This window comes from Molossus molossus, unplaced genomic scaffold (assembly GCF_014108415.1).
Source record: "Molossus molossus isolate mMolMol1 unplaced genomic scaffold, mMolMol1.p scaffold_m16_p_4, whole genome shotgun sequence".
Taxonomy (NCBI): Eukaryota; Metazoa; Chordata; class Mammalia; order Chiroptera; family Molossidae; genus Molossus; species Molossus molossus.
The window spans coordinates 4,281,383-4,306,507 of NW_023425377.1; the positions used below are offsets into that span (position 1 = coordinate 4,281,383).

At 40.5% G+C, this 25,125-nt stretch overlaps 1 protein-coding gene across 2 annotated transcripts; it reads left to right on the top strand.

The window, feature by feature from the left end:
- Positions 1 to 14,549: 14,549 nt before the first annotated feature.
- Positions 14,550 to 24,118, top strand: THOC3 (THO complex 3). 2 transcript variants are annotated; one of them, XM_036240696.1, is made up of 7 exons: positions 14,674 to 14,939; positions 16,306 to 16,462; positions 17,782 to 17,986; positions 19,067 to 19,228; positions 19,794 to 19,894; positions 23,589 to 23,612; positions 23,950 to 23,966. In XM_036240696.1, the coding sequence occupies exons 1-7, from the start codon at positions 14,694 to 14,696 to the stop codon at positions 23,958 to 23,960; spliced, it is 906 nt and encodes a 301-aa protein (XP_036096589.1). In that variant the 5' UTR covers positions 14,674 to 14,693; the 3' UTR covers positions 23,961 to 23,966. The 2 variants fall into 2 exon arrangements, with proteins under 2 accessions (XP_036096588.1, XP_036096589.1); XM_036240695.1 differs by having other exon boundaries at positions 14,550 to 14,939; positions 23,589 to 24,118.
- The last annotated feature ends 1,007 nt before the right edge of the window (positions 24,119 to 25,125 follow it).

Genomic DNA, 25,125 nt, shown 5'->3' on the forward strand with positions numbered 1-25,125 from the left:
TGCTCTACCACCAAGCCACACTGGCCAGAACATGATTGTCACATTTTAGTTAGTATTAGAATCACCCAGGAGGCTGGTTAAAAAACAGATTTCTGGCCCTGGCCGGTTTGGCTCAGAGGTTAGAGTCAGTCGGCCTGCGGTTCAGAGAGACCTGGGTTCGGTTCCCGCTAAAGGCATGTACCTCGGTTGTGATTTGTCCCTGGCCCTGGTTGGGTCGTGTGGGTGGCAGCCACTTGATGTTCCCTTTCACGTGGATGTTTCTCTCTCTCTCTCTCCCCCTCTCTCTCCCTCCCACTCTATCTGAACAAACAAACAAAAAAATGTCCTCAGGTGAGGATAAAAAACAAAACAAAACAAACAAACAAACAAAAAAACAGATTTCTGGGCCCCACCCTAGAGTTTCTAATTCAGTACTGTGAAGTGGGGCCCAAAAATTTGCATTTCACTAGAAGTTCCCAGCTGATGTTTATACTACCATTCTGGGGACCACACTTTGCAAACCAGTGGTCTGGCGGACAGGGAGTTTATGGCTAACAGATTTCAGATGTTCTGATCGAATGGCTGAAATCATCCTTGTTGTGAAGGGATTCGTTACATTGTCTTCACCAAATGCCATTAAACATTCAGTTTATTTAACTCCATGCTTCTTGAAACACTGTCTTCTCTAGGCTTCTTGGATCTGCACCACTCTTACCGCTGCTTTTCAGTCTCCTAACCTGACTTCTGCTCCTCTTCCCACCTTTTAAATCTTGATGTCTCTGAGTTCTGTCATAGGCCATCTTCACACATGTCTCCCTACACAAGCTCAGCTATTCTCATGGCTTTAATGATCATTTTGATGCCCATGACTCCCACAGGTTTATTTCTAGCCCAGCCTATCCTCAAGCTCCAGATGTATGTATTCAAATGTCTGTTGACTCCCACAGACATTTCAAGTGGAATATATCTAACACTGAACTCATCCCCCTGTGCTCACCCCCAAAACCTGCTTCTCCTGTGTTCCCAGTCTCAGTGAATAGTGGTACCACCAGCCTGTGAGAAATCTGGTCACTATGCTGTAGTTCTATTATTTTTCTCATCAACAAGTCCTGTCTGTTTTACTTCCTAAATATTTCTCATACCCATTCAGTTCTTTTGGCTTCTTTTGGATATAAGCTAAGACCATCTCTGACCCAGTCTACTGTAATAGCCTTCTATCCAGTCTTCTTGAATCTATTATTGTCCTCTGTCATTCCACCTTCCACACTCAGCCAAAGTGCTCTTTAAGAGAGTATGTCATCAAGCCCCTGTCAGTGGCTTCCTAATCACACTATGTCTTAGTCTGCTCAGGCTGCCATAATAAAATATCATAAACTGTTGTATTAAACAACAGAAACTTTCTCAGTCCTGGAAGCTAGAAAGTTTAAGATCAAGGTGTTGGCCAATTCAGTTCCTGGTGAAGACTCTCTTCTTGGGTTGCAGATTTCTCGCTATATCCTCACAGGGCCTTTCCCCAGTTGGTGTTGAGAGAGAGAGAGAGAGAGAGAGAGAGAGAGAGAGAGAGAGGAATATCCTGTTCTCTTATAAGGCCACTAATCCCATCATGAGGGCCCCATCCTCATGTCCTTATCTAACCATAACTTCCTCCCAAAGACCCCATCTCCAAATACCATTATCTTGGGTGTTAGAGCTTCAACATATGAATTTTGGGGGAACACAAACAACACAATAACTATAAATTATAAATTTATAATTTGTAATTATAAATTTCTAAATATAAAGACAAATATATGTATGCATTTTTGTAGATTACATAAATGTTATATTTGTATGCAGTAATATATGATATATTTATATGTAGTAAATATGTGATTTCATGGTAAGTAAATTTTACCTTAAAGAAATAGAAAGAATTTTGAGCTCTTATGATATGCATGCTATAGTGTTAAAGGGCAGAATGTACTGATGTCTGTAAGTTACCTTGAAATGCATCAAAAATAAGATGGATAAATGTGTAGATGGATAGATATAGATAAAGCAAATACAACAAAATGTTAATATTGTCAAATCTCCATGGTAGTTACACAGGGGTTCACTTTTAACTTTTATGTGTATTTGAATGTTTTCATATTATGTTGAGAAACGTTTTAAATTAAAGAAGGCTAATTATGATCTTACCACAATTTTTAAAAGTTAAGAAAAGGAGTGAGAAAATTATAATGAACCCTGTGCCCATCATCCAGCTTCAAGAATTATCAATCTGTTCTACTTATATCCCTACCCACTCTTTCACCCTGCCTTCCTGAGTTATTTTAAAGTACACCTTAGCCATCACATTGCTTACTCTGTAGATATTTTAGTTTGTTTCTTTAAAAGATGAGACATTTTCTTTCAACACATTCTGGGGGAGCACATATGCTGTCCTCTAGAGGGATACAATAGTGAACAGCATAGTCACAGTCTTTGGTCCATGGTGCTTATAGTTTAGGAGGAAAACAAACAATAACTAGTAAATAATTATAAGCTATGATATAAGTATATAACCAGTTTGAAAAGTCTTAACTTATAAGGTATATATGAGAAACAATTTTATTTTTTCTCCATTAACCATCACCACTGTCTCTAGCAATCTTCTTGGTCCCTGAATAGCAGATTCCCTTAGAAATATTCTACTCTGGTCCCATAATAGTGCACTCACTTTCAGTAATGACTACAGTCTCATTCCAAGTATTATGCTTTAGGCCTGCCCATTTTAAATCTTTAACTTCGTATTTATAGCTCTTCCCATTCTCCTGGTACAGGTAGACTTGTGGCTACAATGGCTCTTGCTGGAGAGGTTGGTAATGTCACTCCCTTCCTCTCCCCTTGGCTCTTGCTCTTCCCAAATAGGGATGAGGAGGAGGGGGAAAGAATGTTCTCTGTAAGACTGACCATGAAGAGTTCTCTGTTCTCTTTCTGCCTCTTGTTGCTACTTCAGTAGCAGATTTCCTATTGTGGCAGGAGTCCAGATGCCAACTTTCTTACTTTGGATGCCAGCTTTCTTACTTTGGATACATCATGGCTCCCTGTGCACTCTCTAACTTAGGAGAGGCCAGCCTCAACCTCTTTCTCTTGGACTTGACCACCAGTTCCTGCCAGGGGCAATCTTTTGTTGTTGGGGGATCACTGTCTGGAGGGGCTTCTTGGAGAGTGCCAGCAGAAGCTTTAAGCCTCAGCTGCCTTCTGTGCCCTCTAGTTGACTCACATAGGGAGAATTTCCATGCACAATTCAAGGAAGAAGGGGATGCAGGCAGCTCCCATCTTGGTGCCCCTCTCTCAGCACCAGCTATCTCTCTCCTCCCTTTCTCACCCCCAAGGGCATCAGGGGCTGTCAAGGTCAATGGTTCATTGACCTTCAGACAAGTTCTCAGCTTGGAGAGTGGGGAGAGGAATAGTTTGCTGCATTTTAAACTTGTGGGAAGATGGGAATGAGGGAACAAGCTGAATCAAGTTGAATGGCTCCCATCTTCTTCAGCTGGGGAGAAACAATGCCATCTAAAATAAGTAATGTTCACCCATAGATAGATGAACTAGCTGAGAAAAATTCAAATATCTACTTTTGTTGCAGAATGTATGATAAAGTGATTAGTATTAGTTACTGACTTCCAAGGATAAAGGCATCAGGGATACAATAGCTTGATTGTATGTATCTTTCTCATCAGCCATCCTGCCTGAAACACAGGGTTCCTGTTTGTGTGATATGAGTACATTTGGAAAGTACCTTATTCTATCTGGCAACCCACATGGATGAATACTGGCCCTGAAGTTGTCTTAAAACTGTAAGTACTGTCACTTACGCTTTCTTGGCCATCCTGGATCTGTCTTGAAATATGCTGTTTACTCAAGACTTCCAAAATGATGGTATCTTTTTTCAGAAATTAGTATGTATATATGTTTTTCTTTCTTTTCTTTTTTTTTCCTGTATGATGCCTTATTCCCACCCCCATATTTATTGAGGTACAATTAACATATAACATTGCGTATGTTTTAGGTGTACAATGTGATGTTTTGATACACATATACATTGTGCAATGTTTACCACAATATGGTTAGTTAAATGTCCTTTACTCCACATAATTTCATGTTTTTTTTTTTTAATTGTTATGGTGAGAACAGTAAAGCTCTATGCTCACAGGAACTTTCTGGCATGCACTACAGTGTTATTAACTGTAGTCATAGACACCATGCTCTACATCAGGTCCCCAGAACTTTACTCATCTTAGAACAGAAAGTATGTACTGTTTGATCATTCACCCTGCCTCCCTCACAGAATTGGCAATCACCATTCTACTCCCTGTTTCTATGAGTTTGATGTTTTTAGATTCCTTATATAAGTGAGATCATAGAGTACTTACCTTTCTCTGTCTCAATTATTTCACTTAGCTTAATGCCCACAAGTTCTGTCCATGTTGTTGCAAATGGTAAGATTTCCTTCTTCCTTATGGCTGAATAATATTTGTGTATTTTTCATGTCTTCTTCATAGACTCATTCTCTTCAGATAATACATTAATCCCATTATTAGTGTATTAATCTCAGTAAACAAAGAGTCTAGCACAGTTATTTATTCATCCAAAGAATACTGGATTTATTGGGTGCCTGCTAGGTGCCAAGCACCATGTTCAGGGCTCAGGATATAACAGTGAGCAAGACAGCCACGATCTCTGTCCTCACCAAGCTTTACAGTGAAGGAGGTATCCTTAGTTTGTGAATGAAGAAAATAAACCCTAATCCCTTACTTTCTTTTTAAAAGTAATTTTAATTAAAAATTTATACATAAAAAAATTATATGTGAAAATGCAAATCAAAACCACAGTGAGCTATCGTTTCACACCTATTGGGATGACTAATATTTAAAAGAACAGAAAACAAGTGCTGGTGATGATGTGGAGAAGATGGAACACTTGGCCTGGCAGTTTTGGTTGAGTGGTTAGAGCTTCAGCCTGCAGACCACGGAGTCTTGAGTTTGATTCCGGTCAAGGGCACGTACCTTGACTAGTTGCGGTTCATCCCCGGCTCTGGTCAGGGTTGTGCAGGAGGCAACCAGTCGATGTGTCCCTCTCACGTCCATGTTTCTTTCTCACTCTCTCTCTCTTTTCCCCTCTCTCCCTTCCTCCCACTCTGTCTGAAGATAAATAAAAAAATATCCCCGAGTAAGGATTGAAAAAGAAATTGGAACACTCATGCATTGCTAGTGGGAATGTAAAATGGTATAGCTGCTATAGAGAATAGTTTGGCAGTTCCTCAAAAAGTTAGATGTAGTATTAGCACATGATCCAATTCTGCTCCTAGGTTTTTGCCCAAAAGCATTGAAAGCAAGGACACAAACATATTTCTCTGCCAATCTTCATAGCAACATTATTCATCATACCAAAAGGTGGAAATAACCCTTGTCCATCAGCAGATGAATAGATAAATAAAATGTGATCTCCTGCACAATGGAATTCTATTCAGCCTTAAAAAGGAAAGTGATTATGACATGCTACAACATGGATGAAACTTGAGGGCTTGTCCTAACTGAAATAAGCCAGTCTCAAGAGAACACATATTGCATGATCCTACTTATATGATGTATCTAGAATAGGCAAATTCATAGAGACAGAGAACAGAATAAAGGTTATCAGGGATTGGAGGAAGGGAGAGTTATTTAATAAACAGAATTTCTGTTTGGGGTGATGGCAAATTTTATGTATATTTTACTACAATAAAAATATGTGACTATTTTCCTTTTATTAACAAATTAAAGCATTATAGGCCAGGTTAAAGGCCCCTTTGACTACCTCCTCCATCCTGATCCCAATTCCCCCTCTTCAGTGCTTCAGTGTTTATTCCTCTAGAATTTTTCTGTATATTTACCTGTAGTCATATGTATTTATCAAAGTGACATATTTTTTGCTTTATCCAAAGAGGAAGTCTACTTTAGTATAGAGATTTGAAACCATCATTCGCAGTAAAGATGTTCTAAGCAATAAGGCTTCCTGCCTTATTAATGGGGATTTTCGGGGAGGATATACATATTTAAAAGGTTTCTTTCATTTTCTTTTCTTTTCTTTTTTTTAAATTATATGGCAGGGTTGGTGCCTGTAGGCTCCTTTTGTTTTTGCCAAAGCTAGCCAGCTCAGGTTCCTCCCTGCGCTCAGAACACTCTGTCCCCCTGCTGGACTCCAGGTGTAACCTCCCAGCCAGGCCACTCCGGGGTTTTCTGGACTGCTGTAGCAGGGAGCCTCTCAGTGTACACGTTTTATTTAAATAATTTTCTTATCTTTTCCCCTTTCCCTTCCCAGGTTCTCGTTTGCTGAGATATGTAGATGTCAAAGTCTTTGCAAACATTTTGCTTCATCCTCAATATTCAAAGATGACGCAGCCTCATTTTGAGAAAATTAGAGCCATTCAGAAGGATTACAAAGTGGAATGTGTAACCATGTCACACTTTGATGAAATCTTTCCAGACATCTCTGATGGTCAATCTTCACAGGTACAAATGTGTGCATAATGTTATGCAAGTGGGATCATACTATGTGCATTGAATTGCAGTTGGCTTTTTTAAATTAAGAAATTTGTCTTTATAGCTTTCTGTGTCAGTGAATATAGATATACATTATCTACCTTATTTATTTTATTGGCTCACAATAATCTTAAAATGGTATGACATTTGCTCTTCTTTTATAGAAAAGCACAAAGAAGCAAACAAAAGAGTATGCCACATTCTCCCATCCCTAATATCCTACAATGAACGGTTTGTGAAATTAAAAGAAGCATATCTGTGAGATTAGAAAATTCATACTACAAAAAGTTACAAAATAAAAAGTGAAAGTCGAAAGCTACCCTCCCTTTTCTAACTCTTCTCAAGGCTAAATACCCAAATAAATAGGGTTTCTTGTAAATCCTTCAAAACATACAAAGTTACTATATGCAGTGCAAACGTATTTCTTTCTAGCTTTTTGTTTTCAACAACAAAAAGATCGCACTATACACAGTTATTCACTTTGCTTTTTTTCACTTAATATATCTTGGTGATCATTCCCTATTTCTCTTTTGAACTCCTGCATAAAAAAGTCATTTGTTAGGATGTGCTGCAATTTATTTAACAAGTTGCCCATGATGGATAATTTGGTTGTTTCTAGGGCTTTGTCTATGTATTTATTTCTTGTGTGGTTTTGGTTTTACTATTACCAATAATGCTACAAGACTATCTTTGTACTTATCTTAACAAATCTTGCTGGCATATCCACAGAGAGTTTCTTAAGCACTGGGGACTGAGTTAAAGGGTATAACATGTTGATAGAAATTACTAAATTGTCATCCAGAAAGGTTGCACCAATTATAACATTCCAACAAAAATGCTGAGAGTGTTTGTTTCCCAAATTCCACACGCATTGATTATCAAACATTTTAATTGTTGCCGAGCAAGTACATGAAAATTGGTATCCTGTTCCAATTTGCACTTACTTGATTATGAATATAGTTGAGATATTTTTAAAATGCTCATTGGGCCCTGGCCAGTTTGGCTCTGTGGTTAGAGTGTCGGCCCGCGGACCAGAGAGACCCAAGTTCAGTTCCCTCTAAGAGCATGTACTTCGGTTGCAGTTTGTCCCTGGCCACAGTTGGGGTTGTGTGGATGGCAGCCAGTTGATATGTCTCTCTCACATCGATGTTTCTCTCTCTCTCTCTCTTCCTCCCTCTCTCCCTCCCGCTCTATCTGAAGATAAATGCAGAAATGTGCTCAGGTGAAGACAATAAATAAATAAAATGCTCATAAGCCATTTGTAGTTTTTTCTTTTTCTTTTTTTTTAGATGATGTTGTTTAAAAAAATTTTTTTTTCTTTATTGATTTTTAGAGAGAGAAGAAGGGAGAGGGAGAGATAGAAACATCGATGAGAGAGTACATTGATTTGCCACCTCCTGCATGCCCCCCAAACCTGGGCATGTGCCCTGACTGGGAATCGAACCAGTGACCTCTTGGTGTGGGTCGATGCTCAACCACTGAGCTACTTGAGCCGGGATGTAGTTTTTTTCTTGAAACTGTTTGTTCATATACATTTTTTATTTTTTCTTTTCACCTTTTTCAATAGCTATCAGTAGAATTTGTATGACTAGCTAACATTTATTGAACAAAGTATTAAATTGCTTGGATAATTCATTCAACTAGTTCCTAATAATGAACACTTGGGATGTTTAACTATCATACTGCTGTTTCAAGCATTCCTGTACTTACATCTTTGTACTCTGAACCAAATATCACTTTAAGTTAGATTTCTAGAAGTGGAATTGCTGATTTAAAGCTGAATTCTTTGTCAAAATTTTCGAAATAGCTTTGTGTGATGGGGGAATGGTCAAAGTGGGAAGTGGGGGGAAAAAGAAAGAGGAACTAATGGTTGCTCCTAATGGAAAGACCAACTGGCTCTACATTAGGGTTTAAGTCTCAGGCTAACTGATGATGTTAATTCTCATCCTAACTGCTTTCATCAATAAGCTGCTTAAAACCCTAAATCCCCTTCTCTGTTTGGATGCTCAGACCTCCTGGATTCTGCAAATTCTGTGGGGAAAAAAAAGAAAAATAATCATTTTATAATTTTCCAGTATTAAAATGGTATTAAAAATAATTAAAAGCGTATTCACAATCATTTTATGGCCTATCAGTTTTAATGTTGGCTTTACATTTCTGTTTACAATTGTCTGAGTTGGTGCACACTGTTTGAAGGAGCAGTTGGCATCATGGTGGTTCATGCATTTGAACTGAAGGGAGGGAAGTAGTGGGAGAATTGAGTCAGCTTACTTGTGGGATTGGTGGACTCCCGGGGAAGCAGAGTTAAAAAGATTCTGTGCACAAAGCAGTCCATTCAATCAGAAGGATGTAGGAAAAGATTTGGGGAAGGATGAATTGCATAAATCCTGTCTTTGTACCTAGCAGCTTGTTTATTAGAAGTAAGTGTAATAGAAAATATAGAGTGGAGAAGTTTCACATTGCTGACTTGAGTAATAATCAGATTAGGACACCGATTCAGGCAAAATTTCATTAATGACTGCAATGCCAACCTGAGTTTTACAGGAGTTATCTGGTGACATTGTACTAAACTAGACATTCCAGGAATGCTTAGGGCAGTTTTGACCAAATAGGAGGTCTGCCTTGTATTAGCAAAGAACTGGAGTTATTAACACCATTTTGTACAACATAATTATCCAAACAGACATTTTCTACCTTAGTATTATTGATAGACAAAGTGAAATAGACAAAAATTGATTTGCTGTTGATTATTCTAATATGTATTTGAGCATTGAGTATATATACACACACATACATATAATGTTAACCTGTTTTTCTATTTTCCAATGTTACTTTCTTGTGAAAAAAAAATCTACCACTTGAGTTTTCATTTGTCCTTGTTACTACTGTATACATATTCAGTTTCATATATTTGCAGCAATATTATGACTGGAGTTCTGTAAAATTATAGTTGACATATAATATTATATTAGCTTTAAGAGTTTTGATTTCTGCATTTCATTTAACATATACCATAAATATTTTTCCCTTTTGCTAATCTGTTTTTATTCTTATTTCTTCTTGCCTTATGCACTCCCCCTTGACCACTATCATGTAACCAGTGTCCTTTGATTTTTTTTTCTTTATTGATTTTAGAGAGAAAGAAGAGGTGAGAGGGAGAGAAAAAGACAGAAACATCGATGAGAGAGAAAATTAATTGGCCGCCTCCTGCATGCCCGCCACTGGGGATCAGGCCCACAGCCTGAGCATGTGCCCTGACCAGGAATCAAACTGGCTACCTCTTGGTGCATGGGTCAATGCTCAACCACTGAGCCACACCGGCTGGGCAACCAGTGTCCTTTGAAGAGATGTGTAAGCCCACAAGTTTTCTCCATAACCATGTAAATATCTACAAAGATATTCAGAAACATGTACATACACATATAAATAAATATATAAAATTTATATAAAAGATTGTGAATTTGTCATTTGCATTTACAAAAGTGAGATCATATTTCTCAGTTACTTTATTCTTTCTTGCTTAATTCCTCAGGGCAACTCACTAGATCAGTAGCTACAGATTCAACTTGACTTTTTTTTTTTTTTTTTATCCTCACCCGAGGACATTTTTCCATTTTTTGTTCAGATAGAGCGGGAGGGAGAGAGAGACAGAGAAACATCGACGTGAAGGGACACATCGAGTGGCTGCCACCCGCACGACCGACCAGGGCCCGGGACAAACTGCAACCGAGGTACGTGCCCTTAGCGGGAACCGAACCCGGATCTCTCTGTACCGCAGGCCGACGCTCCAACCGCGGAGCCAAACCGGCCAGGGTTCAACTTGACTTTTTTTTTTTTTTTTTTTATCCTCACCCGAGGACATTTTCCCATTTTTTTGTTCAGATAGAGCGGGAGGGAGAGAGAGAGAGATAAACATCGACGTGAAAGGAACACATCGAGTGGCTGCCACCCGCACGACCGACCAGGGCCGGGGACAAACTGCAACCGAGGTACATGCCCTTAGCGGGAACCGAACCCGGGTCTCTCAGGACCGCAGGTCAACACTCTAACCACTGAGCCAAACCGGCCAGGTCTCAACTTGACTTTTTAATAGCAATGTAGTTTCCATAGTATCGATATACACAGTGATGGACATTCAAGTTCTCAAGTTTTTTTTATCATTACCAACTGCCACAATATGTATTCTGATAGATTCATCCTTAGATTTTTAGGATAGACTCACTAGATCAAGGGATATGTATAAATTTGTTTTTAATGTATAAAACCACGTTACATTAAAAAGCTTTGTGTGGACCTCATTTGGATTTTCATTCAAATAAACCATAAAAATAAGTATTAAGTATAAACATTTATAAGACAATTGGGAGATTGACACTGACTAGATATTTCATTGAATTAAGGAATTATTATTATTATTATTTTTAATCCTCACCCGAGGATATTTTTCCATTTTTGTTCAGATAGAGTGGGAGGGAGGGAGAGAGAGGGACAGAAAGAGAGAGAGAGAGAATCATTGATGTGGGACAGACATATCGACTGGTTGCCTCCCACAGGACCCCAACCAGGGCCAGGGACAAATCGCAACTGAGGTATGTGCCCTTGACCGGAATCCAACCTGTGTCTCATTGGTCTTTGCTGAGCCATACCGGCCAGGAAAATTTTTATTTTTATTATTATTATCATTATTATTATTATTTTATATCCTACCTGAGGATATTTTTCTACTTATTATCAGATAGCATGGGAGGGAGGGGGAAGAGAAACAGAGAGAAACATCGATGTGATAGAGCTACATCTACTGGTTGCCAACCACAGGATCCCACAAGGGCTGGGGACAAACTGCAACCAAGCTACGTGCCCTTGACCAGAATCGAACCCGCGACTCATTGGTCCACGGGCCAATGCTCTAACCACTGAGCCAAGCCGACCAGGGCTTTATTACTTTTAATGATGTGATAATGATAGAGATACATACCAAAATATTCACGAATGAAATAGTTTGATAAAAAAGAATACCCAAATAAATGGAGAAATATAACATATTCATGAACTCAAAGTTTCAATTTTGTTACGATGTCGATTCTCTTCAAATTGATTTAGAGTTGATGCATTCTTAATCCCAGCAGCTTTTTTTTTTTTTTTTTGTAGAATAACAAGTTGATTCTAATAAGATTCAGAATAGCAAAAACAATTTTGAAAAAGACAAAGTTGGAGGATGAAGGGTTCTACATGCACACTGCCTACTTCCACCACTTATTAGCCATATATCCTTGATCAAATTTCTTAGCCACCATGGCCTTGGTTTCTTGATAAATAAAAAGGGAATAATAATCGTTATCTACTTACGTAGGATTTCTGAGAGGAATTACTGAGATAATACATATAAAACACATAGGAAAGTACTTCGAATGTGTTGTTACAGTTATTTTTTCCTTGATCTATCTGGGGTATGTGGGCACTCTGGAGCACTGGAGAGCCTCCAGAGACCTGAGGGGTCTCCCTGACACCTTGTCCAAATGCAGCATGCTGTCCATTGACTGCTTTTTACAGGGACATATATGGGGGTGCTACTCTAACAATGCCAGGCAGGAGTTGGTGCACAAGACTCGTTCTTGGGTTCTCCAAATTTCAATCAGCATTTCATTGCCTCCTTCCTCTGCCATAAACCTAGATACGGGAAAGCTGGTGTAGCGCTTGATGCTACTATACATTGTTTCTAAACTGCTTCTAATTTTCCCTGTCTTCTACCACTCTCCTGTTCGTTGGACTTTGTAGTCTTAGGACAGGAAGAAAAACCAGTTTTCCTTGTTGCATGGTGTCAAAAACAATTTCTGTCTCTTACCTGCTAAACTCTAAGAAGTGGTGCCTTTGTTCCCCGAATAGGATAGTCATGAGCTTAAAGGTGCTGATTTTCAAAAGATTGAAATAAAAAATTTACATTCGGTGAAATGTGTAGATCTTAAGGTATACCCCAATAAAGACTTGGAAAATTTCTACCACCCCAGAAAGTTCTCTCATGTTCCATTAGTCAGTCCTAACCCCCTTCCCCCAATAGGCACCACTGTTCTGATTTTTATTGAAACTAGTGGTTTTAGCTGTCAGGTAGGGCAGCTATATCAGGTCTTAGGGAGCAAAATTCCATCACCTAAAGCTTTGAAATAAACCACAACTAAATTGCCACAACTGTTACTATGAGCCTTTCTTGATTGTTTATTCTGTACCAGACACTGTGAAAAGCACACTGGGTTCTAACATTTCTGTTCACATCATATGGAAAAAGAACACAAGGGAAAATGAAATAAAAAACACATATAACATGAAAATTCAAAATTGGTACAGAATACAAAAAATCATCTTCATAAAATGGAGGTTTCAGATGCTAAGAATCAGAAGGTAGATTTTGGAGTCAGTAACATCTGAATTCTAATCTTTGCTCTGTCATATATTAGCAATGTGACCTAGAGTAGGACATTTTATCTCTGTTCTTCAGTTTTCTTATCTAGGACTGGGAGATAGACATCCTCAGTGTGTGTGTGTGGGAGGGGGCGATATGTTAGCATATGAAAAAGATTCCTGAAAAATTAAAGTTAAGAAGGGAACACTAGACACCAAATAGTCTCCCACCCCAAGATTTTAGTGACTTCATTGGTATTCTTTGGAGTCTAAAAAGGTTTGAAGTCTCCAAGAATTTCTGGTTGCAGTGGGGTAGGGAAGAGAATTGGGGAAAGAAAGAGGCTCATTTCCTAAGGTCCCTGTTGGAGCTTTATGTGTGGGCTCACTGAGCACCTTGTGGCATTCTCCTATGCTGCTGGGGGAAATGTAGATTGTTGGAACCTCTTCATAGGTGTTTTAGCAATACGTATTATTCAACTAAAAAAATTGCATATATGCACAATGAAGTTTGTATAGGGATATTCATTGCAGCATTGTTCTACAAGCAAATTCACAGACATAAATGCCCATCAAGGGGATCAGTTGAATATGGATGTATGAACGATTATACATCCATATCATTAAATACTACATCCATTAAGAACGAGACATCTGCATATACTGATAAGAAATGCTTGCTTACATGTGTTTATTATAGAAAGCAAAATATATAAGAAACTATACCATTTTTTTGGGGAGGAGGAGAAGGACACACACACACCTATATACCTCTCTCAAGATGTTTATTTACTCTGACACTATTTCTGGAAGACCCACAAGTAATTTAATATTTTTCTGAAGGGGATTTTGGGGACACATGAGAGAGGGGAACTTACTTTTCACTTTATTTTTTGTACTGCTTACATTTGTTACCAAGCATATGTGTTATCTTTAAAATATTTTGTTTTTAAATTTTTTATTTTGAGATAGTTGTAAATTCACAAAAGATTTGTTTTTAAACAAATTTCCAGCTACCTGCTCACCACCCCAAACCTCCCCTAGTTCACAGCCCTTTTCCAGGGTCTTGGTTGTTGCTGACAGCTCACCACTGGTTTCTTCAGCTTGAAACTGCTGAACCTGTTGGTTAAGGTAGGGGTGTGAAGGGTGGGGAATAAGCAATTAACTTTTTTTATCCTGTATCTTTTTTTCCCATATATAATCATGTGCATACAGCACCTTCTAAAAATAAATAATTTGTTTATTTAAAAAAATCTCCATACCCCTTTTCAACACCCTCTACTCCCAATCCCTAGAGCTCACCAGCTGGCCCTTCTTCAACAAGAAGTCAAAGGCCTTTTGCTCTAAGAGAGGGGGCGGAGAGATGAGCAGCAACCCTAGAAAAAAAGATCTTGATGGGAAATGGCGATTTAGAAGAATAGCGTTGATTTCCGTCTTCGATTAAATAGCGATACAAATATATCTACCAAGCAGTAGGTAAGGGGGAAATAGGAACCCTAAAAAACCCCAGAATCGTTCAATTTGCAGCAAATTTAAAGCGCATTCATTACTGTTGGAAATGATACAGGCGCATGCGCGCTGCATGGCGGGATTTGTAGTCCTTTCCCGGTGGGCCACAGCGCGGCTGCGCGGGACAGGCGCCGCTCCCCTGAGCGCATGCGTGCGCCGGCGGCGGCAGGACTGACTGGACTGAGGCTGAGACTTCGGCTGGGCTGACTGGACGGAGGCGGCGGCTTCCGCGCGGCGGTGCGGCAGCTGGGCATGGCGGTGCCCGCGGCGACCATGGGGCCCTCGGCGCTGGGCCAGAGCGGTCCCGGCTCCATGGCCCACTGGTGCTCCGTGAGCAGCGGCCCGACGCGCTACGTGCTCGGCATGCAGGAGCTGTTCCGGGGCCACAGCAAGACGCGCGAGTTCCCGGCGCACAGCGCCAAGGTGCACTCGGTGGCCTGGAGCTGCGACGGGCGTCGTCTGGCCTCGGGGTCCTTCGACAAGACGGCCAGCGTCTTCTTGCTGGAGAAGGACCGGTTGGTGAGCTGCCAGGACCCGGCCCAGGCCAGGGAGAAGGGCTGTGGGGTAGCAGTGTGGTGGTGAGGGAGAAAGGGGGGGCGGGGCGGGGAGGGCGAGGTGAGGTGAGGCGGGAGGGGAGAGGGCGAGGTGAGGCGGGAGGGGAGAGGACGAGGTGAGGCGGGAGGGGAGAGGACGAGGTGAGGCGGGAGGGGAGAGGACGAGGTGAGGCGGGAGGGGAGAGGGCGAGGTGAGGCGGGAGGGGAGAGGACGAGGTGAGGCGGGAGGGGAGAGGGCGAGGTGAGGCGGGAGGGGAGAGGGCGAGGTGAGGCGGGAGGGAGAGGACGAGGTGAGGCGGGAGGGGAGAGGGCGAGGTGAGGCGGGAGGGGAGAGGGCGAGGTGAGGCGGGAGGGGAGAGGGCGAGGTGAGGCGGGAGGGGAGAGGGCGAGGTGAGGCGGGAGGGGAGAGGGCGAGGTGAGGCGGGAGGGGAGAGGACGGCGGGACGGGGTGGTGAGGGGCGGGGAGGGGGCGGTGGAGAGGACGGCGGGACGGGGTGGTGAGGGGCGGGGAGGGGGCGGTGGAGAGGACGGCGGGACGGGGTGGTGAGGGGCGGGGAGGGGGCGGTGGAGAGGACGGCGGGACGGGGTGGTGAGGGGCGGGGAGGGGGCGGTGGAGAGGACGGCGGGACGGGGTGGTGAGGGGCGGGGAGGGGGCGGTGGAGAGGACGGCGGGACGGGGTGGTGAGGGGCGGGGAGGGGGCGGTGGAGAGGACGGCGGGACGGGGTGGTGAGGGGCGGGGAGGGGGCGGTGGAGAGGACGGCGGGACGGGGTGGTGAGGGGCGGGGAGGGGCGGTGGAGAGGACGGCGGGACGGTGGTGAGGGGCGGTGGAGAGGCGGCGGGACGGGGTGGTGAGGGGCGGGGAGGGGGTGTGGGAAGTGGAGTAAGGAGGGGTGAAGGTGCGTGCGTGGGGAGGGGGGCGGGGTGAGGAGGCATGTGGAAGAGGGGTAGGAAGGATTTGCGTGGTGAGGAGTGGCTAGGGCTCTGTCGGGGTCCCTGTCTGGTGAGGAGGGCCCCTCTGACTAGATGGGGCCTCCTGTGGGAATGAGCAGGGGCACTGGGAAACTTTGATGGCAGAGTAAGGGTGGAAAACCAGAAAGAGGAAAGCCAGGACTGGCAAAGAGTAATGGCCTTGATGTGGAAACCAGCCACAGGGTGGCTCAGGCTGATTGGGGGGGAAGGGAAGGGGATTTGGGAAGAGGCTTGGAAGAACCAGACTCTTTAATTCTCTGATTTTTTATTGGTCACTGATACCTCGGTGTGAAGAAGGTTAAGGAGTTACACCTAAGGAAGGTGCATGTGTGATGTGACATCTGGATTTGGTTCTTTCAGGTCAAAGAAAATAATTACCGTGGACATGGGGATAGTGTGGACCAGCTTTGTTGGCATCCAAGTAACCCTGACCTCTTTGTCACTGCATCTGGAGACAAAACCATTCGCATCTGGGATGTGAGGACTACGAAATGCATTGCTACTGTGAACACCAAAGGTGACTTCAGAGAGAGGGCAGTAGGAAGATCAGCTACTTATATTCATTCAACAGGTTTTCCAAATACCTTTTCTGTGCCTGGCCTGGTGCTAGTTATGGAACATCCTAGTTTAGTGCATTAAAAAAAAAAAAATCACCCAACAAAATACGACATTCTTCCTCTTCATAGTGGCGATGTCTATAATGTGGATACCCAGAATGGAAATGCTTAGGTCTGCCTGGGGGCGACAGGGAGGGCCTCACAGAATTTGAGCAGACTCTTAGAGTACCCAAAGGAATTCAGTGGTCAGGGTGTGGTAGGAGAGAACAGCATGTACGAAGGCATGGAGAAATTGGGTAACTGCTGATAGTCCAGGATGGCTGAAGCTTGGATGTTCTTGGAGGTCTGGAAGAAAATGGCCTGAAAGTTGTGCAGTCTCTGTTCTTCACCAGGTATTTATAGACTCTGTTCTTCACCAGGTATAAAACTCGAGGTAATTTATCATATTTTATTGATTAAAATGCCATTGATTATAAGATGCACAATATTCTAAGTGCCATTAGGAAAGGAAATAAAGTTTCCAGATAACCATGTACACCAAAACTTTTGAGATGCATTCAATGCATTTTAAGACGTATCATAGATAATAAAACATGAAAAAGAAATGGATCTTAGAATTGGTAAAGTTGATGAAATTTTTAATTGATGTGTTCAGTGTGGGCTATTGGACCTTGTTGACAAGACTCGTACCTATAGGTGGGATGATGTAGTGATTTCTCCAACTATACAGCTGATGATGCATAATTTAGGGGTACATGGGTGAACATGAAAAACTTACATATATGTTTTAATGTCTGTTAGAGAAAAAGAACCAGCTCACTGAATTTATTGCTAAAATTTATTAAAGTAAAATTTTTTTTTGAGTCAATTTTAAGAAAACTCTTCAATAAAGAAAAGTATAGCTGTTACATGGATGGAACAGAAATTGTAAAAGTGACATGTGAATGACTAGAGTTTCGGAAATGCTGGTGTAAGAGAATCAGAGGCTTTGGAGCCAAATCTAGTGGCTCTGTTACTTCAAGCTCTGACAGTGTGGCTCATCTTTCTTGTCTTCATCTCTCAAATGGGGATAATGAGTTGCTAATAAGTAGAGTACTGTGAGGACCAAATGGGGAAATTTGCCTGACTCATGGTAGCTGATTCGTAGGTGCTAGTTGCCTTCCATTGACTGTGATCTTAATGAGCTCTGGAGATAACTCTAGCCATCCTTCTAGGGTAACAAACTTCTGGAGGATTCTGGGCAAACAGATTATCTTACTAATTATATTTGGTTTTCTAGGGGAGAACATTAATATCTGCTGGAGTCCTGATGGTCAGACCATTGCCGTAGGCAACAAGGATGATGTGGTGACCTTTATTGATGCCAAGACACACCGCTCGAAAGCGGAGGAGCAGTTCAAGTTTGAGGTCAATGAAATCTCCTGGAACAATGACAACAACATGTTCTTCCTGACAAATGGCAATGGTTGTATCAATATCCTCAGGTGAGGGGCTTCTAGCTGAGGGAATTGTCCTATCTTTAACAGGTGGGTACTCTGGTGGTTACAGAGATGAATTAGATGTGAGTCTGTCCTGAAGGAGGTTAAAGGATAAATAGTAAAGAATTCTAACCTCTGTTGAGCACCTTTGAGACAGGCACCTTGTATTTTGCTGTGTCCTCACAGAAATTCTAAGGAGGTTGATAATGTGCTTCCCAATTGATAGATAAGGATCTGGGATTCAGAGTCACTAGTCAGCTGGTGAGCACTAGAACTGGATGCACCTTGAGTTGTGCCTATTTTGTACCCTTAAAGTCTCAGCTTAAATGTTGCATTCTCTCCAGGGAAACCATCTTCACCCCATCCCCTCCCCAAGATTAGAGGCTTATTTTATGTACTTCCTTTTGGAAGCATTTCTCATTTTATATTGTAATTGCATGTTTACTTGTTTATATCCTCCATTAGGCTTAAATTTCATGAGGGTAGGGACTGTTTAACTAATTTACTGTTGAATCCAAGTCCCTAGCCTTGTCCCTGCTACATATAGTAAGGATTTCAGTAAATATTTGTTTTCCAAATGAATGAATTTGTGGAATTGAAATTCAGGTCTTTTTAGTGCTATTCTTTCTACTATCCGGGGTGAACAATGCAAAACAGAGTGAAATAGGTTTTATCTTGGAAAGACTGGGAGTTTGCTGTGGAATCCCGAGGAAACAAACCCTTTATAATTGATAGTTTTGTTAGATATAAAAATTCTTGATTTATGTTTTCTTGTTTGTGTATCTTAAATATATTATTATGTTTTCTTCTGGTTTAAAGTGTAACCATCAAAAGGGTCTAATGATAATCTAATTTTCTTTAAATCTAGTAATTTTACTACTGTGTCACATCTGGGTTCATATTCTCAGGTGTGTGGTGTGCTGTTTTAGTATGTTGTTTGAAATCTGCATTTCAGGAAAGCTTTCCGAATTACAGTCTTTGGTATTCTCTGTTGTCTTTGGTTTTTTTCCTACAGTGTCTTCAATTTTTGTTTTAGCACCATAGTCCTCTTCCCACAGTTTGATTGCTGTCTGTCTTATTTCACAGCTACCCAGAGCTGAAGCCTGTGCAGTCCATCAATGCCCATCCTTCTAACTGCATCTGTATCAAGTTTGACCCCATGGGGAAGTACTTTGCCACAGGAAGTGCAGATGCTTTGGTCAGCCTCTGGGATGTGGATGAACTAGTGTGTGTTCGGTGCTTTTCCAGGTAAGTGACTGCCAGCACTGTCCTTATTGGATAATTTGACTTCATTTTGGGTGAAATTGTGCCTTATTATTAGGTTATTTAACATTTAAAATTTTTTTCAATTATAGTTGACATTCAATATTATATTAGTTTCAGGTATACAGCATAGTGGTTAGACATTTATATAATTTACAAAGTGATCTCCCCGGTAAGTCTAGTACCCCCCCGACACTATACATAGTTATTACAATATTATTGGCTATATTCCCTATGCTGTACTTTACATATCTGTATTATTATTATTATTATTTGTATCCTCATCCGAGGACATTTTTCCATTTTTTGTTCAGACAGAGTGAGAGGTAGAGAGAGAGAGAAACATCTATGTGAAAGGGACACATCGAGTGGTTGCTACCTGCACGACCCAACAAGGGCCGGGGACAAACTGCAACTGGGGTACATGTCCCCAGCGGGAACCGAACCCGGGTCTCTCTGAACCACAGGCTGACGTTCTAACCGCTGAGCCAAACTGGCCAGGGCCATATCTGTATTATTGTGTTATTCCTTTGTCTGTTCTATATCATAGGCTGGATTGGCCTGTGAGGACCCTCAGTTTCAGCCATGATGGGAAAATGCTGGCATCAGCATCGGAAGATCATTTTATTGACATTGCTGAAGTAGAGACAGGTAACTAAATCCTCTCTACCTTAACAAGAATCTTCTGTCTTTAATCTCTAACCACCAGGACTTCTCTTGTTAGGTGTTTTCATTTCTGCACATTACTACTCCATCAGTATTAGCATAAATGAATTTGCCTCCTTAAGACAGGTTTGTTTATTATGACTGTTACAGTCAGGTAATGGGGGAGCAAAGAATTAGGAGAGACAGGGGCAGGTCTTAAGGAAAGTGATTTAGGAAAACATTTTAAGTTTTTTAACTTTTAATTCTTTCATTATAATGAAAAATTTTAAATATAGGAAGTAGGAGGAAGAAAAGAGTGTCACCTGTGGTCCCACCATTTAACTGCTACCTCTTTTTAGCACTGTAATATAAATTTCTTTTTATCTTCTTCATGTATGTGAATACATGTATATTTGTAATTTAAGGAATTGTCAATGTAGATGTGATTTGCTTTAAAAACAACGAAACAACTTGCAAATAGAAAAATGGGAAGAAAGTAAATAATTTTATAAAAGAATTTCCTCAGTTTTATTTTTTAATGTAGCGGTATTATTTTTGGAAATACATGATGCTTTAGTAAAAGAATTCAAGCTATATAGAAAACTTAAAAGAAGAAAAAAAAATTGAAATTCCATGACTCAAAGAACGTCACTGTTGTTAACATTGTGGGGGACATGGTCCAGCCATCCATGCATGCAGTGCCTGTGATGCTGGGATACTCTCCTGTTACTCAGAGGCCACCTGCCTCACCTGCAGAATGTTACAGCTTCTTACAGGCTGCTGAGCTTACTGCTACTTTGAGAGGGGTTAGAATTCCCTTCTATATACTGTTTCATTCTATATACTATTAGGTGGCTTTTAATTTTTGTACTGTGATGAGTGTCCTTTATGTACTTTATTTTACTTTATGTGATCGTCCTTTTGGGTAAACCATTGAAGTGGCATTGCTGAGTCCAAGGTGTTCACATTTTGTGAAGGATCAAACCACTGTATGGAAAAATTACCGCAGTTTTGCTCTTAGCAGTAGTGTGTGTGTGTACGTTTTCCCCATGCCATCTTTGTTCAAGCCGCTTTTAATTTTCTGCCTTATCTAATAGGTGTAAAATATGACTTAATTCTCATGTACTCTTTCAGGAATCTATTAATTGTGACTGTATTAACTTTTCTAAATAGTTTAACAAATACTTTTTCTTGAGATTATTTTTAAAATTTATTTTATTTTTTTAAATCCTCACCCGAGGATATTTTTCCATTTATCTTCAGATAGAGTGGAAGGGGGAGGGGGAGGGAGAGGGAGAGACATTGATGTGAGGGACAGGACACATTGATTGGTTGCCTCCCTCACGACTCCTACCAGGGCTGGGGACCGAATTGCAACCAAGGTAAATGCCCTTGACCAGGATCGAACCTACGACTCTCTGCTCTGTGGACCAGTGCTCTAACCACTGAGCAAAACTGACCAGGACATTAAGTTTATTTTTTATCTGTAGTTGACTTACAGTATTATTTAGATAAATACTTTTAACATGTTCGGTTTTAAACAAAAATTTTCTCTAACCTAGGTTAAAAATTAAAAGCAAGGTGATTATCAAGGTAAAGCACAATTATGTTATTGACAGCATTTTTGTATATAAATGGGAAATAGGCTAAACTTTCTTTATGATGGACTAATGAAATAAGTCATGATACATCATATTATAGTGTGCCATGAGAAAGACAGCTCTCTGTGCCTCAGTGGAAGATGCACGTGGCATAGTCCTGAGTGAAGAATGAGCAAAGCAAGTAGCCCGCAGTGCATGTGATTTGTTCCCATTTAGGTAAAGAAATGGAAATGAAATTGGTAGAAAAACATTTACAAGAACTTATGTCAGACTTATAAGATTAGGAGAAGACTCAAATAGGGAAAAAGAATAAATTTAAATGATCAATTATTACTGAAACCAGTGAAACACAATTAAAAATTAAGTTCCTCAGTCACCTAGGCACATTTCAGGGAGTTGGTAGCCTCATGTGGCCAGTGAGAACTGTTTTGGACAGTGTGGATAAACAACATTTTTATCACAGAAGTATTTGTTGTATGGTGCTGCTCTATACCATTGACCTGTTTGAATTTTATGCAGTAAAGCATGTTTTCATATAGTAGTTTGTAAAATAAGACTAATACATGCTTATTATAGAATATTTGGAAAATGCTAACAAATATAAAGGAGAAATTAACAGGCACATATAGGTCCATAATTCAGAGATAATCATTGCTAACATTTTAGCATATTCTCTTCTGGTCTTTTCCTCCCATTATACATATATATATATATATATATATGTATGTATGTATGTATGTATATGTGTATGTATGTATATGTGTATGTGTATATATACACACATACATATATATGTATATATATATGTATGTATGTATATGTGTATGTGTATATATACACACACACATACATATACATATATATGTATATATAGTTGGAGTCCTATATTAGATATAATTTTGTATCCTACATATTTTTAATGGTTAAAATATAAAACAAAGTAGGAATTTAAATTTTAATCTTGATAACATATATAATAGAATCTCATTTTAATGCAGTCCACTTAATTTTCAGCTTCTCACACACACCCATACACATTGCAAAAGTCTATTGGAACTTTGCTGGTCTGCAATAGTAATGTCAGTCTCACAGTCAGCACTTATTTCTCATTCAAAAATTAAACTTTCCAATAAACTAAGAAGACGTTAAAGTTTGTGAAGACACATGGTCATTTAGGAAACATTTTAGGCCTCTTCATGTCTACTCTGGTTTTCTTGAACTATATAAATTTGTCAATTCCATATCAGACATATGAGATATAGGCTGCCAGATACTAGCATCGTGAAGGGTGGTTAGCTGTCCCGGAAATAGAATCTCTCTTTCTCTTTCCTTCCCTCCCTTTCTCTCTCTCTCTCTTTCTGTACACCAACGCACACACGCATATATGAAACAGCTTTATTGAAATAATTCACATACCATAGTTGGCTAGTTTGAAGTATATAATTGAGTGTATTCTGCATTTTTAAATTGGCATCACACTGTGGCTGTTTTACTACATTAATCTTAATCCTAAGGCTGAAAAAAAGCAGAATTAAAAGAATAACAGCTTTATAAAATCATGTTTAATTTCAACAAGTGGAAGGAATAAAATTTTGGGAAAAAGAGCTTGTATTACTCTTATTAGAAGGCATTGAGGTTTAGTAGATCTGCGGTTTGGAAACATATGACTTCATGAGTTGACTTAATTGCTTCCTTGAGGTGTGACTTACCTGTTAAGTCACCCGTTTCTTTATGAAATGGTGTTTAAAATCATTACCTGTCTTGCTGGGTTGTCATACTTTATGAAAATAAAGTATAGTCAATGTGATTTATGAGGATGCTCAACAAACATCAGCTGCTGTTCACTGTTTTCGCAGGTAGTATAGACCACGGAGTCAGAGTTTAGGCTCTTAAATTATCTGGTCTGCATTCAGCTCCTGCTCTGCCACCAAATGGCTTGTGACTCCTCTGCACCTCATTGTTCTCTGTAAAGTGGGATAATGATTGTATCTGTCTCATGGGACTATTAAGTGGACTAAATGAGTTAATATAGTTAAGTACTTATTGAGTATGGTCTCTTATTAATGTATTGATTGGTTTCTCTATATTGATTTTTATAGGAGACAAGCTATGGGAGGTGCAGTGTGAGTCCCCGACCTTCACTGTGGCTTGGCACCCCAAAAGGCCTCTGCTGGCATTTGCCTGTGATGACAAAGATGGCAAATATGACAGTAGTCGGGAAGCAGGAACTGTGAAGCTGTTTGGGCTTCCTAATGATTCCTGATTGGGAGGACCTGACGAAGGGAGACAGATTGAACTACAATTAGTTTGGTCTGTTCTCTTGGAGTTGGTGTGCATCTACAGTATTTGTACATTGGTATAAATTATAAACGTCTTTTTTCAGGCTGCCCATTCCAGTTGCCTTCCTGTTTGTTATATCAGCTGTTCCTTTTCTCTCTCTCCTACATGAGGACTCTGCAGTGTGGGGATGACACCAGCATACCTTGTCCTCTGGGGATCTCCCATCCACCTGCTTTTGGGTATAGGGTGGACTTTGTTGGACTTGCTTCTGCTTGGACAATACCTGGTTTGGAGGGTGGGTGCAGAAGGGTGAGTTCAGGGCCCTGGCTGGGTAACTCACTTGGTTAGAGCGTCGTCCCAATATGCTAGGTTGTGGGTTTGATCTCTGGTCAGGGCACGTACAAGAAGCAACCAATGAATGCATAAATAAGTGGAACAACAAATCGATGTTTCTCTCTCTCCCTCCTCCTCTCTCTCCCTCCCTCTCTCTCTTCCTCCCTCTCTCTCTTCCTCCCTACCCTCTCCTTCCTTTTCTCTCCAAAAATCAATAAATTTTTTAAAAAACAGTGAGTTGGGGATGGACATTTTTTAATAATTAAAAAAATACATGTAATTTTGAAAATTGAATAATAAAACTATCTTATGAGATTTCTAGGACTTTTAAAATAATGGTATTATTATTATTATTATTATTATTATTATTACATTGGCAGATATTGTAGTTTTGCACCTAAAAAAAAAATCTCAAGTAGAGTTTGAAGGTTGTGATTTTGTTATTTAATGTCCTAGCCCAAGAAGTCTGAACTGCAGGGACACAATGTGAAGTGCATGGGCAGTAGCCGTCCTTTAAGTCAGCAGCTGTTGCATGTGTGTGTCTACCTGGCCTCGTTCTTCAAATTCATGAACAGAGGGAAGTAGTAAAATACAAGTAAGAACTTCAAAATCAGTTTCAGAAATATAAATTAGAATAGAAAGGCACAACTGGGAAATTAAAATAGAAACATGCCAAGAATAAGGAGCTAATCAAATGATTGAACTAATATTTTTAACTCTGCATTTCCTGGTGGCAAAGTGAAGAAGGATAAGTCAGCTAATTCTTATTAACACATTGCGTACCGCATAGAAATCTCTAAGACATATGCCAGGGACCACACGTTTTTGGGGCAAACTGCACGTTGGGTTCTGAGCTGCACTCATTTGAACCAGCAGATATCCATTCCCTAGCTACTTCAAGAATATAGAACGGTGAGCGGTTTTTTGAATTTCGACCCTCAGGGCGAAGAGTCACAAATACAATAATCCTATATTACCCTGAGTTTCAAAAACGGAAATAGCTGATGCAAGTGCAAACCCGAG